The 17,923-nt window shown below is 46.2% G+C and overlaps 1 protein-coding gene across 1 annotated transcript in view; it reads right to left on the bottom strand.

Moving 5' to 3' along the window:
* ttbk2a (tau tubulin kinase 2a) overlaps nt 1-16,067 on the bottom strand; it is a 34,916-nt gene extending 18,849 nt beyond the window's left edge. Inside the window, exons 1-3 of the mRNA XM_061240090.1 lie at nt 15,843-16,067; nt 5,511-5,663; nt 2,843-2,990 (exon numbers count right to left, since the gene is read on the bottom strand). Of these exons, the coding sequence (XP_061096074.1) occupies nt 2,843-2,990; nt 5,511-5,579 (217 nt within the window). The 5' untranslated portion in view covers nt 5,580-5,663; nt 15,843-16,067. The remainder of the gene's footprint in view (nt 1-2,842; nt 2,991-5,510; nt 5,664-15,842) is intronic.
* Between the last annotated feature and the right edge of the window lie 1,856 nt (nt 16,068-17,923).

Genomic DNA, 17,923 nt, shown 5'->3' with positions numbered 1-17,923 from the left:
GAGAAACAAATGAGAACTGAAAGGAAGAAAACCCCAAAATCAAGGACTTTATATTGCTCAAACGTAATTTGTATTAAACGTTAAAACATTTGTTTGTGTGTGTGTGAGTGTGCGTGTATGTACATGTGTGAGTGTGTGGTTGATGATGATTAATTGGTAGCAATACCATTCATAATCAACGGTCGGTAGCTTAACAATCTGTAGCTGCAGTTTACGTACTAGTCCTGGCTGGCACATAACAACCAGGTACCCGTATGAGAGCATTTATGGCAGATAAAGCCTTCGATTGCATTTACCCTTTCTATGACATTGAATAAAAATGTATTTTAGTCCCTTTAAAAGGTTTCTTCCTTTTGGGAACATGAATGTTCCCAGCAAATTTCATGGCAATCCACCCATTATATTCCCAGGTAGATCAGTCACTGACTGACAGACAAATGGATGGACAGACATGACAAATGGACGGACGAACGAAAGTCATTCCGTAACCTCGTTGCCCGAGGTAAAAAAAAAAGGGGAAAAAAAGCAAACATCCTTGATACTGGCCCATGAAACCAGTCTGCACCCCTGTCACAAATGATTATATTCTGCTTGCCCAATAAATGCTAGAGGATGAAGGACAGGTGTCGGACAGATATAAAATGGGTGCTTGATGTCGTGTCAGCAGTGGGCTGTCGGTCTGGAGGTGGGTGAGCATTCTGGTGTAATACGGTGTGACAGCGAGTGAGTGTCAGGCAGGGATAAACCCTGAGGATGCGAGGAGAAAAACACACAGCCTGAGTCTCTCAGAGGCCTGATCCACCTGTGCGACAGAGCCACACACAGAAACACCGTATCCTACAGGAGGAGAGAGGGTGGAGGGTAGATTGCACCCTAAAAAAAAAGAGAGAGGGGTGGGGGTACAGTAGGTTCTACACTACAGGGTGGAGGGTAGGTCATACCCGACAGGGGTGGAGGTTCGGTTGTACCCTAAAAGGAGGGGGGGGGGGGGGGGTACAGTAGGTCCTACACAACAGGGTGGAGTAGAGGTCAAACACTACAGGGAGGAGGGTAGATTGTACCCTTAAAGGAGGGGGGGGGGGTACAGTAGCTCCTACACTACAGGGAGGAGGGTAGATCATGCACTACAGGGAGGAGGGTAGATCATGCACTACAGGGAGGAGGGTAGATCATGCACTACAGGGTGGAGGGTAGATCATGCACTACAGGGTGGAGGGTAGATCATGCACTACAGGGTGGAGGGTAGATCATGCACTACAGGGAGGAGGGTAGATCATGCACTACAGGGTGGAGGGTAGATCATGCACTACAGGGTGGAGGGTAGATCATGCACTACAGGGTGGAGGGTAGATCATGCACTACAGGGTGGAGGGTAGATCATGCACTACAGGGTGGAGGGTAGATCATGCACTACAGGGAGGAGGGTAGATCATGCACTACAGGGTGGAGGGTAGATCATGCACTACAGGGTGGAGGGTAGATCATGCCCGACAGGGCGGAGGGTAGATCATGCACTACAGGGTGGAGGGTAGATCATGCACTACAGGGAGGAGGGTAGATCATGCACTACAGGGAGGAGGGTAGATCATGCACTACAGGGAGGAGGGTAGATCATGCACTACAGGGTGGAGGGTAGATCATGCACTACAGGGTGGAGGGTAGATCATGCACTACAGGGTGGGGGGTGGATCATGCACTACAGGGTGGAGGGTAGATCATGCACTACAGGGTGGGGGGTGGATCATGCACTACAGGGAGGAGGGTAGATCATGCACTGAAAACCAGCAGCTGCTCTTCACTGCAGCAGCCTCCACAGGACAGATGAAACGCAATTAGTCAGAGCCCAGCACACAGTGCCGTCCACACGAGGAACGCTCGGCTGCCAAGAACACAGAGACCCAAAGCACAAACCACACATACATGTGCACATACGCTCATGCACGCCCGCGCACATGTACGTGCACGAGCGACGCATACATGTGCACGTACACTCATGCATGCCCGCGCACACCCACACACACACATTTACATACAGACACAAGTACGCACACAAGAACAAACAAACAAATACATTTTAAAAAAATCACAAAATACGATACAAACGCACACATACTGTCAAACATGACCTACTGCCAAGTAATAGGCTGGTTCAGCTTTTCGGATGTAATTGTTAAGGAAGGAAGAATTCGGAAAAATTAAATGGACTTAAAGAGGCAGGCAGCAGCAGACCCCCTCCAGGGAGGGGGGAAGGGGACGCGGGGGAGGGGGGGAGGCAGAGCAGCAGGGGATGGTCTCAGAGCTCAGAGCCTCCCCGTGCTGGTGCATCAAAACAGCGGAGCGACATTCTCAGGTTCCCCCCACTCCCCTCAGGAAGCGACCGAGGCACCGGGCTCAAACATATGGAGCCATTACGGAGCAAACACGATCCCTGCGCATTGATTTTTCCGCCTGCCCGGCAGAGCCCAGGCAGCGGAGGGGGGGTGGAGGAAATGAGAGAAGTGTCCCCAGAGGGACCCTCCTAATTGGTCTGTTGATCTCCAGCCCAGGATCATGAGAAAGTGCTTTCACCCCCCAAAAGCAGAGCCTCTCACTCGAGTGCTGTCCTATATCCTCCCTCTTCTCTTTCTATCCCTCCTTCTCTATCCCTCTCTTTCTATCCAGCCTTCAGTTAAATTTTCCCCTCTCTATCCTGACCGGGGTTCACACTGTCCTCCACAGGAAGTGCACCACATCAGGTTGCTATAACGATCAAAACAAAGAACCTTCCCTGTGCGTTGTTATCGCTTGCGATAAGTACGTGAGGTAGTCATGGCGACCGGACGAAGGGCAGTCGGTCTCTTACCTTGCAGCTTCTTCAGAACCGCCACCTCCATCTTGAGAACCTGCTTGGGCTGCTGCGCCGACTCCACCTTCAGGGCCACGCTGACCCGGGTCAGCAGGTCCAGGGTCTCGTAGATCTCCCCGAACCCACCGCCCCCGATCTTCTTCAGCTGGGGGGGGGGGGGGGAGATATAGGGAAGGTGGGGTTTTGGTGAGTGACAACACGAACAAGGACAGGAGAGGGGTGGCAGCTCCTCATTGGGAAAGGCTGGGCCCCAACTCCATTCTTTTGGGTGGATGGGCCTTGTCCATACGAAAGAATTATGGAAGCATACGAAGAAGGTATACTTTCCTACTGGTATAAGAACACAAGAAGTCACAACCACAACCACAACCACAACCACCCCCACCACCACCACCACCACCACCACCACCACCACCACCACCACTTCAATCTCATGACTCAGTGATAGCAGCTCAACTCCAGGGATTAACCACAGAGTTACACAACAGCCCACCCGCAGGAAGAGAGGGCGGGCACTCAGGACAGGGTAGAGGGTAGGAGGGGCAACTCCTTCACGGTTTATCAAGTTGGCCGCCATTGTGTTGGGAACTGTTCCTTATTCGTTTCACCAACAGGTTTGTCTTGACCAATATTTGTTCCAACCCAGCACAAACATGTCGGATTCTACTTTTGATGATTAGGAGAATCAGGTGTCTTGGTTAATGAAGGGTTGGGACAAAAGCTTGCACCCACGCCAGCCACACCTTTTCGGATAAGATCGGACACCCCTGGTCAAAGCGGCTTGTTGGCATTTTCTTTGCACTTCTCTTGACCTCTCACCGCGTTTTCGCTGCATTCTCTCTTTAATCTTCGTTTACTGATCTTCCTCCTCTTATCCACAATCGCCATGTTCCATCATCCACCCCTCTTAAGTACTTCTTTGAACCGTAGCTTTTCATTCCAGCTGTTATCATGGTCTCAGATTCATCCTGAACAGGTCAAACTGGTTGAGTCCCTCTGGGTTTCTACACAAGCCAGTCCAATGGGAGGGTCAACACAACCAAATTCCATGATCTCTTATAGAGCTGGGCTTAAATATATTTTAATAGGACACTGCCTAATTACACCATGATAGTAGTCAGTCTTAAAGGTACAATAGGTAATTTTGGTCTTCTAATGGTCAAGAGAGGAATAGCAGCAACAAACACCTTCAAACCACAACCACTGTTTATCCCTCCCCCTTCTCTGTAAACGTGCTGATGTTGAAACGCTATTGGCTGTGGCAATTATTACCAATTTTCAACCAATGAGCTTGAGTTATTGTGCAGTTATACAATGTTTTGGTGCAGAGTGTCGGCCGTCAACTGTATATTTCAAAACCAGAATTTAAGGGCTATAAACACAGGCAGAGGGGTGAGTCAACATGTCACTGAGGGATTTATTGACAATGGTCTTGTAACAATGTTCCAATTGCCAGGCCATTTCTCTTATGAGAAACGCATCAGTTCTCCACATTCATTCCCATCTCCCCCCTGCATGGTTCCCAGAGGTCTTTCTCACTGCCTGCAAGTTCATATCCTATATCACCAGGAGCTTGCGGTGACATATTTAACTATACCTTCTAATTCACTGCACAATGCACGTCTCAGTCCTTCAGCTTCTCCTGTGGTGCATCCAGCGACCGTACAATAGTTTCATACAATATCATAGTTTTTCATTGGGGTTTTCTTTCTGATGTCAGACAAACCAGTGAGGTCCAGGTTTTGAGTCCCAAAGCCCTCTTTCATTTCTGGCTACGAAGGGCAGGCTACAACCTTCCACTTGGCATTTGATCCTGACAGTCGTACGCCCGTACGACTTCCAAGATGCCTTCTCGACTTTCTTCCACCCTAAGCTTAGCCGTCCGTCGTCTCAAGAGCACTTGTTTTGACAGGGGCAGGGTTGTTCCATTTGTCTGGACCTTAACCTTTGACCTGCTTGTCGTGGACGACCCTTCCAGGGCCCAGGGGTCCTTCTGGGGAAGCTCTCAGTTCTCCCCCCCGAGCACCACTACATCACAAGGCTGTGAGACTCATTTCTCACACATTACAGCACTTTAGAATTGTAGTCCCGGGTGTCTCGGTGGCGCAGCCTGTAGAGCACTGACCGCATGCTCATTGCGAGCCGCGACGTCGGCGGTTCGAATCCGACCGTCCAACATTTGTCGCATGTCTTTCCCTCTCTCTCTCCCATTCTTCCTGTCTCTCTATACTATACTGTCCAATAAAGCTGAAAAAGGCCTAAAAAATATCAAAAAAAAAAAAAAAAGAAGAATTGCAGTCCCTTTATAGCATGCAAACTAGCCCGGGAGCACGCTCACGAGGGTAGAACAGTGAGCGGGAAGAACCACGCAAAAAGCCAGCCTGACTGAGGAACAGGGTTTTTCCTGCATAGAGGGACATCTCTGGTTTGCACCACAGCAAAAATTCGCAAGCACAGAAAAAGGGGAAAGCAAGAAATAGGTTAATTCAATGCGAACACGGCACGATGTCTAAGAATGCAAGCGCTAGCCCGATTACGGGGAGGACCAAAGACCCTTTTCACGCCAGGAAAAACCCCCCAAAGAAGGGGCAGTACAGGAGGGAGGAACAGAGGGATAGAAGGGGGGAGAAAAAAAAAAAAAGAAAAAAGCTCATTTTGCACTCACCACTTTCCATCGCTCCTTCACCAGCACTCCCACGGTCAGAATGTCGGCCTGCTCCCCTCCCCCGCTCATACTGGCACCGTTGGCTGTACCGAGAGCTTCCCCTAGGATGACCAGCCTGGAGCCGTGCCAGGCATCAGGCCTCTCAGGCACTCACTGGAGGAGGGAGGAGGGAGGAGGAGAAATGGGGGTTACACAAACTCACAGCTTTATCGGGAATGGTTACACATCCTCACACGCGCTCCAAGGAGCGGTTGCACATCCACACATTACAGCCATTTAGCAGACGCTCTTATCCAGAGCGGCATACAACATACAACAAGTGCAAATCGAACCCAGGGACAAGTGCGATGAGGACCCCAGAGGAAAGTACAGTTCCGAGTCCTAGCGTGATCACGCAGATACAACTTGAACCCTTGATGAGTACATCAATATGCGTTACAAGGGATAGTTATACATTGCCACACGCATTACAAGGAGTGGTTACACACCCTCACACGCGTTACAAGGAATGTTTATACATTGGCACACGCATTACTAGTAATACAAGTGACACACTGACACAAAATGGTCTCGTGGTAATCAGTTTCACAGACCCAATGAAACGGAGCAACTACACAACGCAGTTTTTCGTCCTGAACCAGATATAATTGCAAACAGACATTCATCATTTTGGAATTCATGGGGTTCTATGCCGTTCTTTACATCCATTTCGCCCATCTGGATTCATCCATCACAACATCTACCACCGAATGCCGCAGCACATAAATCGCAAAACAGAGCCTTCTTGCCAGAAGTGAGTGCAGAGAAATACTTGTGTGTGTTTTCAAACACAGATGTACTATAGGCCGAACTCCGTTTCCGCTGCAAAACCTCAGGGCACCCAATCAGCACACGAATGTTTACCTCAAACAAATCTCGGATTTCTTTTCCCCGAGACCAAAGTCGAGACGCCCAGAACCAGACTGCATGTAAATATGCTCGGTGTAAAATAATATAACCTTCTTTGACACTCCATGCATTGTTCGTTATCGTCTAGCCACTATTTGTTCTCGGAGACTGGATCTTCTGGAGCTACACGTCGGATTTTCAGAGTGATTGCTCCACCCATGGGATTTGTGTCATCAGTAAATGTAGCTATTTTTGCAGAGACTGTCTTCATGAAGACATTTTTTTAAGGTGCCAACTCTGATCCCTGGGGTACTCCACTTCCCACAGAAATGCTGCTCAGACACGTCTCCTCCGATCATTACAGTTTGCATCCTACCCTGAGGCCAATTCTGAATAACTGTGGAAGAAGACTTTTTAATTCCTCCAGTCTCCATTTGACATTGAGTAACTCATGTGGTGCTTCATCAAACGCATTTTTTAAATTCCAAACCCATAATATCATGAGACCACCATGGATTTTCAGCATTTCGGAGGAAGTCCAAGATTTGTTCAGCATGTACTACATCCATGTTTATAGAAACCATGCGGTTTTGTCCTTTGTGTTCAATTCCACACAGAGACGTGTTGACCTGTAGTTTCCTGGATCAGTTAAATCTTATTTATGTTACCCTGGAATGATACTGTTTCAGTTATTACTCATTGAGTATTTTGGAGTCGTGCTGACTTGCATGAGATTTATTTTGACCTGCATTGCAATGCATTAATGGGAAATACATTATTGAGCAGAAGCTCTTATGCAGAGCAACCATGATGAACCCTTGACCGACCTAATAATGGCTTTTTATCTATGTTTTCACCCGGAGACAGAGTGTTTTTTTCTTTTCTTTTTTCTTGACGCTTAATTTACTTTTTAGAGGCAGCTTTTGTCAAGGAAAATCAGTTCATATTTGCCAATGAGCACCTGTCCTTTCTATATCCAAGCAGAGTTTCTGTCAGTTGTTTGACAACTTATTTCTTTAACCATTTATATAGCTGGAAGCAATTCAGGATAAGATCCTTGTCCAAAGGTACAATGACTGAGAAGGAAACTGCAATGCTTAAGAATAAAATTCCAGTTCCCTAATCATTACAGTACACTGATTTTGTTGTTTTCCCTGAAAAGGGCCATCGGCAAAACACAACCAAAAGACAAATCAGTTCCATTGCCATCCCATTCTCTGAAAATGAAATTAAGACTATAAAGAGGAATGGAGGTAATTTGCATGTTATCAAGATAACTTCCTGGGATTGTCGTAAACAAATCCAAACACCATTCTCCATTTTCACATTCAAGTCCAAAATGTTGGTTAAAAATGAATCGACTTTATTGTGATTGATGGATTACACACTCTGTCATTGCAACCCTGTCATTAAGCCAAGAACTCAATGGCCAGGAAAATGCTTTCAGATTTCATCTTCCCAAATACCCACTTTGAACATGGCAACACTGAATGAGACAGCAGAGGACTGCAGCCATGGGAATATACAATGAAAAGCTCAACATCTCAAGAACGCCAAGGGCAAACCAAAAGAAGCCTGTCCTCCTTCAACCCTTAAAGGTGCTTGTGATGGGAATATTCTTGCTGATGTAACAATGACCACTGGCTGGCCAAACTGAAAACATTGACTTGGGAGTTTTACTGACTTCTGAAAATAAATAAAAATTCAAAAAAAAACTGCACTTCAAAGGGTTAAATCTTTGGGTGGTCGAAAAACAAACAATGGGAGATTCTTAATTGCGGGGAAATCAGGCCATGGGGGACAAAGCCAAACCAACTAACCAAGTGGGCATTTTAGCATCCATTATTTACTGACTCGTTGCTGATGATCAAAAGACCATTTATGACTTTCGCGCCAAGGAATTCTAACTCACTAATATGAAAATGTTTCTTCACTGCAATATTGGCTCTCAATATTTCACTTTAATTTTGCTTTTGTTTTTTTTTACTTTTAGCTCAGTGAGTCAATGCCAGACGGTCTGACATCCAGACAAAGACCTTGGGCTGTCTGTAATCATATTTAATGCAGGCAACTGCTTAGGTTTCAGATTGTGTTATTCTACCAATTCATTAGTAGTTTCCAATATATTCACGTTCCAGGTCTTAGTGGGTTTGATTTACTGGACAAGCAAAAAACGAGATCCACACAGAACGAAATGTTTGACCTTCGACCGACAAGATAGAGGTATATTCCCTTTATCTGGTCTGTTAACACATCATCTCTTGACTGATAACGGTGAGGCCAAGGGCGAGTCGGGTTTATCTCTGACAGAGCTCTAAGTTTATGATCCCTTCCGCGCCAGGTCTGCTGTGTGAGGCTCGAACGGGAAGAGAGCTCATTACCTGCCGTCTCTAATGAAGCCAAAATTAGATTTCTCAATGATAATCAACCTCCTGCGTGGAGACAACCGGTCAATAAAGACCAGCAGAAGTCTGGGCACACGAACAGACTGAGCAAACATGACCGAATTAGACCGGTCGGTCTCAAACTCGTTGCTGAGATTCCAGGGTCGGCGGTTTCTGGTGGGCAGTCCGACGCAGCTGCCACACCTGCTGCTGCCTGTGTGTGTGTGTGTGTGTGTGTGTGTGTGTGTGTGTGTGTGTGTGTGTGTGTGTGTGTGCATGCGAGAGTGCGTGTGCATGTGAGAGACACACTTCACCCTTCGGATGCGTTGCCACGGCAACACAAAGCCGGGCGCCCACCACACACACACACACACACACACACACACACACACACACACACACACACACACACACACACACACACACACACACAGACGGAGGAGACAGCAGCAGCGTGGCGGCTCGTGGGATGGCCCCCCTCACCCACCTGCTACTTCCATTCCGTTCCACACATTTCATTCAGCGCCGGGTCCCGGTGACTAATCCGGCAAATTGCTGCATATAAAACGCAGCCCTGCTGTCATGCCATTTCTCCCCCTCTGGTAATGCGCGTCGGGGGCTGCGGTGATATACTGCTCTCAGCCTCCGCACACAGCCACGGGACAGGCGTGTCCATGTCTCACCCAGCAAACGGGCACATTCACCAAATCACTCTCTCACTCTCACTCTCACTCTCACTCTCACACTCACACTCACACTCACACTCACACTCACACTCACACTCACACTCACACTCTCTCACTCTCTCACTCTCTCACTCTCTCACTCTCTCACTCTCGCTCTCTCGCTCACACTCTCTAGCTCACTCACTCTCTCTCTCTCTCTCACTCTCTCTCACTCTCTCTCACTCTCTCTCACTCTCTCTCACTCTCACTCTCACTCACTCTGGACTTCAGCCCCTATCAAAACCCGACTATAATTTTGTCAACCAAAGCAAGAAAACCCCTTTTTGGATTTGGATGGAGTCACTTCGTGGGTGTGGGACTGAAAGGGTTAAAACGGGCAGAACCCAATTTGGCCAACAAAATAAACAACACCACCACCACCACCGGCACGTCTTTATTTGTTCCCTACGCACAGATTTCATCCTGAGCCAAACGTAAGGGGAACCTACAGAGACATGGGCAGGAAACCGCAGTTAATGGGGAAGGAGGCGGAACCAATGTGTGAATTTCATATTTCAGTCAGGAGCCCAAACGCTGCTGCACCCCCCCTAATAAAGACGCCACCGGTGACAATTTACTGCTGCAATATTCCTCACAGCGAGCCGCTCCCCGCGGCAGTCTGCGTACGAGCGGGCTGCAGCAGTGCATGCCGTGCAGACCCCGTAGTCACGGCGACACTGCGGTCACTGCAAGCGCATCGATGGAGCCTACAAACCACTGCATTACCACTGCATTACCACCCTCCTCCCGCACACGCTCTGCAGGCTATGCAATATGTGACATCTACATTAGCGATTTAGCTGATGCCTTTATACAAAGCAATGTACAGTTGATTAGACTAAGCAGGGGCCAATCCACACCCTGGAGCATTGCGGGGTTAAGGGGGCCACGCGGGACCAACAGCTGCACTTATTGTTATTATTGTGGTGATGACAGTGGAGCCTGAACCACCAGTCATCCCGGTCCCAGTCAAGCACATTAGCTAGAAGGCTATCAGCTGGCTAGAGGCCACAGTGGCTGGTGCATCCCAAAATACTCAATTCTGCTATACCAGACCACCAGATATTTAGAATAATACAGGGCTTCCAAGTGATGGGCGGTTAGATAAGACAGCAGCCATGACCAGCCACAGATAGAATTGGCTGGCGGTTCATTTCCCACGGTGGTAAGAGCCCACATATGGAAAGGTCGAGGTAAGCGCTTTCAGCTGTCCGTCAAACAGCTGCTGTGACGCCTCCCCCTCCGCTCATCAACACTGTATCCCCCTTCCTCACCTTTGACCCCCCCACAGAAACGGGTCACAATGACTTGTGTTGCAAAAAAGCGTTTTTTTTTTGTTGTTTTTTTTATGAAGCACTGTGAAACTCACAACCTAGCAACAGTTACTACAGTCACACTTCAAGCAATTCATGTTGAAACACTTCAGTGAGTAGCCACCACTTAAGACTAAACCTTCCTTTTCCTGAATCAGTGTTCTAAACTCCTGCGTGCGAATACAAGTGAATGTGTAAACTCAGACCGTGGGCATGAATGACAATAGGATTATGTCACCTCCACTCCCCCGTTCTCTGAACATCCTGGCCAATCAGAGCAGAATGTATAGGGCATTTATAGAATAAGAGGTTCATCCTGGTCTTATCCTCCTAAGACCCGCACTCTTTTTTGGTATGCATTTTTAATTTCTCTTTGCTATTTGGGCTTATTGGGACCTGATAAGTATAAAAACTAAGCATCATCTTTTGACATGATGTAGTTTTTGAGAAAAATGATGTCCACATATGTGGACTCTCGGTCTTAAGAATTAAGTATTACGGTTGTACAGCCCAAAATGTGGAGTCCACGCATGTGTACGCCAGGTCTTAGGAGGTTAAAGCTGTATGCGCCACACTGGCAGGCACAGGTACAGCTCTATTAAACGAGTCCCTTCTGCTCCAGAATCCCCTTAATCTCATATCGGCCTGAGGAGTTCATGCCAGAGAAAATCTGATTAAATTTAATCTAATATTCAAAGTTGGAAAAGCTTCCTGTAATGCAAGTGGCAACATCAGGGAGTAAAACCAACCGCGGAGGCTCGCGAACGCAATTTGTTTTGCTTAAATTCTTTCAAACCGAATTACACAAATCGTTTAGGTAATTTAGGATCATCTAAACTGGAACCTGAAAACATATTGAAAATACAGGAAAGCAAACACATGGACAAATATAGATTACAGTACCCTAAAATCTTGCTGGAGAGGATTTATTTTATTTTAAATGAGCTGGATAAATCTCTAGATATGCCAGCCATGTTTTCTATACGTGCCTGGTTAACATGACCACACTAAACAACACCTCTAAAATGGATGGCTTTCAATGTTAAATGGACAGAAAGATGCATGAGCATACAGTAAACCAAACATTTAAAGTTATGCCTTTAAAATGATGCTGTTTGCGCCAAACCATCGTCTACGACACAGGACAAAAACATGCTGACTCATGTTAATATTCTCCCTTTCTGAGAGCACTGTCGCATAACCCAGGTAGTACATTAGCCCCGGGAAACATTACAGCATCACTGGTCTACATAAGAAACCATTATATCACAATGGATCAAGGCCAAAAAACACTCATCGTGACGAGGGTACAAGAACACACCCAGGGAACAGACCCGGGGGTCATGAGGCTCGATACGCCCGAAACATCCGCGAACGTTGTGGTGTTCAAAGGCACCATGCCCTTTCTCAGGGGAATGACGGCCATGTGTTTGACCCCGTTTGCTCATAGCCATGTTTGTAAGGAATTGCTGGGAAACACTTTCTTTTTTTTCTCTGGAAGTGTGTAACTTTGCGATGACATTTAGATGTGCCGCACAAAGATGGGGGTCCCAGGGGCTCTGGGACTGCCAGTGATCTCAGGACAGATACTCCACACAAAGAGTCTCTGTTTCAGAGAGCTTCAGGTCTCAATTTGAAGGTCACGTTTGGTTGTTTCTCTTCTGTGAGTACAGCAGCTCCAAACCCTGCCTAGTTTTGATGATGGAACTCCCTTAAAGAGGTTACTATTAACAATGAATTCGAGCCAGGCCCAATGGGCCCGTATTCTGACCGGGAAATCTGGGATCAGAAGCGCTGCACCAGGGTTACAGTCTTAAGAGTAACAGCCGCCTGTAACCTAGTGGCTAAGGTGCTTGAGTGGGACCTGGAAGGTCGATGGTTCAAGTCCCAGTGTAGCCACAATAAGATCAGTGCAGCTGTTGGGCCCTCGAGCAAAGCCCTTAACCCCATATTGCTCCAGGAGGGATTGGTCCCCGCCTAATCTATTCAACTGTAACTCGCTTTGGATAAAAGTGTCAGCTAAATAACTAATGGAATGTAACGTAACACAGCGAAGTAGGCAGACTTCTGACATCACCGGTTCGAGTCTCGCTACAAGGAGAGAATACCTCATCCCCGCCCCCAGCACTGCCTCTCCCTCCATGTGATTAGACCACTGCTGTTTCTCCCTGGCTTGATGACCTCACCCCTCCTGTGTGTCATCGCTGGTCTCTTAATGCGAATAGTGTCTTCCTTCAAGAAGCCACTGTTCAACAGAGTGAAAACCTGAGCATCAGCTAGAATTTGCCTCTTGCATCCGGCCCCTAGTTATGTGCCCTCCACACACATCAGCCAGCACCTACAGAGCACGTGGAATACCCAAAGCAAACTCTTCTGCAAGGCACAGAGCTGCCCCAGCACCACACAAGCAGCTCATGCATACGGGAACGCGGCACGCTTAACGCAATGCAAACAAGCAAGCGCATCAATCACAGCTCTCGTTTGTTTAATCGAATTCATTAACGGTCCCAGCAAAAGAACCACACAGACTTCCTGAGATTCGGGGGGAGGGGGGGGGGGGCACTGACCACGCACACACACAGTTCACTGTACTCCTCTGTAGGAGTATTGATAGGGCAGTAAAGGGAGTTGGCTTGATAGGGCTCAGGAGGGCTGACTAATACATACACTCAGCACAAGGTTGTAAATAAGTCCACACGGTTTAATTTAGCTGGTCACTGTTATGATGATGGGGTTACTGTTTTACATGCACTCCATTGAGCTAGCTCCATCTAATAGAATTGGCTCAAAGCTGTATGGCTCATGATCATGGTTCAGAGGTCAGCCGGTGATTCATTACATTACATGAATGGCATTTGGCAGACGACGTACAGTTGATTAGACTAAGCAGGAGACAATCCTCCCCGGAGCAATGCAAGGTTAAGGGCCTTGCTCAAGGGCCCAACGGCTGTGCGGATCTTATTGTGGCTACACCGGGGATCGAACCACTGACCTTGGGGGTCCCAGCCATGTACCTTAACCACTACGCTACAGGCCAACTCAGGCAACTAAACAAATCACTGTAGCAAAAGATGATACCGACAATCTAGTTCTAAACGTTACAATACATCTATCAAGCAAATATCTTCTAGTGCTGCACAAAACAGTGATACTGTCACACAATGTAAAATAAATTACTTCACTTAAGTCAGTGTGCAGTTGACATAACTTGCGACGACAAAAAAAAAAACTAACAAACCCCGATGAAAACAGATAGGTATATATTCAGAGCTGTGGGGAATTTAGTCGGCTTCATAAAGCATGCTCGGTTGCTACCTAACGATATAAACCCTGACAACATTCAGACTTAACGAGATATTCTTATTATTCAGGCAAGTTACATTCAAGGAATGCGCCTTTGATTGTGCATTAACAAATCAAGACCATACAATCGGTCAACAAGGGCAATCAAACCACAAAACGCAGTAAAATGGAGTCGTAGTTAGATTCTGAATTTGGAGGGCATCACTTGTACGTGTACTGGATCAATGGACCTCACGTGTCCTCACTATGCATAACTATGCACTATGGTTCACATGAACGAGAGCAGCAAATTTATGCATTTTTTTAGTTTTATGGGGCAACACGTTGATCTGGGATAAACTTACGATAAAAAGAATTTTGGTTACAAAATCAGACAGACACCCAAGTCACAAATAAAACGAGGATTTTATAGCTAATGTATTCAGATTTCAGAATTCCTACTTTCATTGCAGAATAAGAAAAGATATAGTTTAGGCCTCGAGCAGTTCTCACGCCTTCTCAGTCGACCATTTAAAAATAGAGAACACGAATTAAAGAATTTCACAAATATATTATCACATAACGTTAGCTACCAAACCAAATGCACAACTAACTTAGCTAACGTTATTTAATTGCAACGTACCTTTTAACTTTGTCAGAGTCATCAACAGTGCCGTTTGCATGATGTTTTGACCATGAAAATGATTTTCTGTGCTAGCTAGCTAACGTTAGCTAAACTTCATATTTCCGAAAAAGACCAGCATTGTTCAGATTATATTCGCTATATCGGTGCTAACTATCAAATGTTAAACAATTAATGTTAGCTAGTCTAGTGTAGCTAGTAACTTTCGCTAAGGAACGTTAGCTAAATGCCCCACATCATATCAGTGTTCTGTTTGGCTAATTGGATTTGATCCAACAGCATTCGCTACCATTAAAAACATAGCTAATCTACCGAAAAAGCTATATTGCTAGCTAACCAGACGCAATGTTCACCGTGTGTGTCGCTAAAACTGGGCTAAACCATGATATCAACGCCACTGTAGACATTGTTGATAAATACCATCACAATGAATGGCATTAGCGTAGCCATTGGTAACGTTAAGTCGGGTTGCTAGCTTGCGATCGTTGGCTTAGTAGCATGCCAACGGTCTCCTTGTAGTAAGCTTGCAGACGGTAGCAAGAATAGTAAGCCAGTTAGCAATGTTTTATGGATTCAATTGACGTGAAGGAAAGAAAACGTAACGTAGGCTGCCATAGGCCACCACACATCCAGTAACATCTCTACCAAACGTATTTAATGACATACAATAGCTATGAAATGGCCTTGGTTTTTCGAGTCCCATCACTTGCCGGTTGTGCTGCATTGCAATGCCTGCGTGCGACGTTTCCTCTGGATTAGCAAAATGGCTAGCTAGCTAGCTAACGCTACTCCAATCAATTGCGTGCACACGCACACACACAAGCATTCAGCGTGTACATTCGCAAGACAATTTCTGCGCTGAAACCTCTGCACTACATGGAGCCAACAGTTTAACTAGCAAGCTGCCTACTTTCACAAAACGACCTTGGCAACGCAGTGTCTCACTGTATTATGTAGTCAACACGGTTAGCTACCTCTCCTGCTAACACTAGCTAATTAGCTACAGATATCAAGACGCTCGCCAAGCGTCTTGCCTGTCACCAGTGGTTCCCTTTGCGGACCCGTGTCATAATTTACAGAGTCCTTAGTAACCCTACCTTCGTTGTTCCAATTCTTGATCCAAAAGGAGCCGGGTGTGGTTAAAAAGGATACCTGATGTGCGTCTTAGTTAAAGACTGTGACAATGTACTTAATCCCATCGCGCACGGTTTATCCACAATATGTCAGGTTAGTCTGTTTTTTTATTATTTAATATGGCAGCTGGCTTAATCACTATGTGTTTAAAAATCGTCCCTTTCTCCTTCTCCCTGTCACCCTCAGCATCTCTCGTTCGCTGCAGCTAGTGACGTGCCTACCCTTCAGACCAGCTTGTCTGCGCGCTCGCTCACGATACTTTCCCCCCTCGCAACAGCGGGCTAGATGTACGCGCGCCCTTCTTCGCTGGTGCACGCGCCGTGACAGCTACCCAACGTGCCCGCGCTTTTAACTCCATCCAGGGTAATAAATTTGTCCCTTGCCTATTGGTTCGTTGCCCAATCCACGGCGCTCCACCCACCATAGTTACTGTTGCTAGGGCCGACAAGCTTGGTATCAGAAGCAATGTAGCAGCTCCTGTGTGACTCAAGTGAATGCTCAGATTTCGAAGAGCCCCACTGTAGTCTTTATCGTCAGACAGTGTAATGGTGACCACTTCACCAGCGTGCACATACTGTATACAATGCCCTTGAAAAGTATTGGAACAGTGCATTGACATTTTTTACTCTATACGTAGGCAATTTGGAGATACAGTGGAATTTGGACTGGAGAGAAAGAAGATGACAATCAGCTTTTATTTTGTGGTATTTACATGTGTATGTTTATTCCCATTTTACAGGGGAAAAAATGTTTTTTATGTTTACCCCATTTTCATCTGGGCAAAAGTAAGTCGATGGATGAGCGTAAAAGTAAACAAAGACAAACAAAATTTGGTTGCAGAGCCCTTAAATGCAATAACTGCATCAACTCTTTGACACATTATTTTGGTGTGTTTCTGTCTACAGTCTCGTCTTCAGCAAATTAAATCACTGCTCGGTTGGATTTATATCACTCTTAATTGGATTTAAATCGGGGAACCGACTTGGTCAGTCAAGAGTTTATTGTGGAAAATGACATTTCCCTTGCTATGTGGATTATAAATTAGTTGAAGGTCCTATAAAAACACTGTGAAAGTATAAAAACACACAAGTAAAAATCCACACAATACGTATGAAGAAAATGGAGTCATTTGGACTTCTGTGAAGTGAATTTTTTAGAATTTTTTAGAATTTTTTAGAATTTTTTAGAATTTTTTAGAATTTTTTAGAATTTTTTAGAATTTTTTAGAATTTTTTTCCTTTTTCTCCCAATTTGGTAGCCAATTGGTAGCCAATCTAATCCAATTAGTGTTAGCTGGGGATACACATTTTACGACCCCATCTCTTCAGCAGCCCAGATAGAGAACAACACGCCTTCTCCAAGCTGTCTCGTCTCACAGCCTCCGACCATAATTCCGAGGTGCATGCACGCAGCGATCCCTACTAGTCCCTGCGGAGTCTCTCCCTCGGAGCAGCGAACCAATTATGCCGCTCCATGAGAGCCGGCCAAACTCAGCTTTTTGACAGGACCAGGAATCGAGCCCCGGTTCTTGGTGTGCAACTGTAACTAACTGATGCCTGCATCAAGGTCCCTTACTTTAGCTGTGCGCCACCGCGGGCCCCAACTTCTGTGAAGTTGTGACATCATAAGGATATGCTAATTTACTTCAGCAAGGCCCCCTTGAGGGCAGCCTGTAGCGTAGTGGTTAAGGTAAATGACTGGTTCTAATCCCGGTGTAGCCATAATAAGATCTGCACAGCCGTTGGGCCCTTGAGCAAGGCCCTTAACACTGCATTGCTCCAGGGGAGGATTGTCTCCTGCTTAGTCTAATCAACTGTACGTTGCTCTGGATAAGAGCGTCTACCAAATGCCAATAATGTAATGTAATGTTGAGACCTCATTCAGCTCCTTGGCCAATCAGAACAGAGCGGTCTGTTCTTGGTAAAGCTCATGAGAGGCACTGGATAATGGACATTTAAAATTGGATAGAGATTGTTTAAATTGGATAGAAATGTATTCTTATGGATATCAGGACCAAAAATAAAACATAGCAAAATGTGAACAA

Source organism: Conger conger, chromosome 1, assembly GCF_963514075.1.
Source record: "Conger conger chromosome 1, fConCon1.1, whole genome shotgun sequence".
NCBI classification, from domain to species: Eukaryota; Metazoa; Chordata; class Actinopteri; order Anguilliformes; family Congridae; genus Conger; species Conger conger.
The sequence above is the reverse complement of the archived record's forward strand: the minus strand, read 5'-3'. Positions and strand labels throughout refer to the sequence as shown.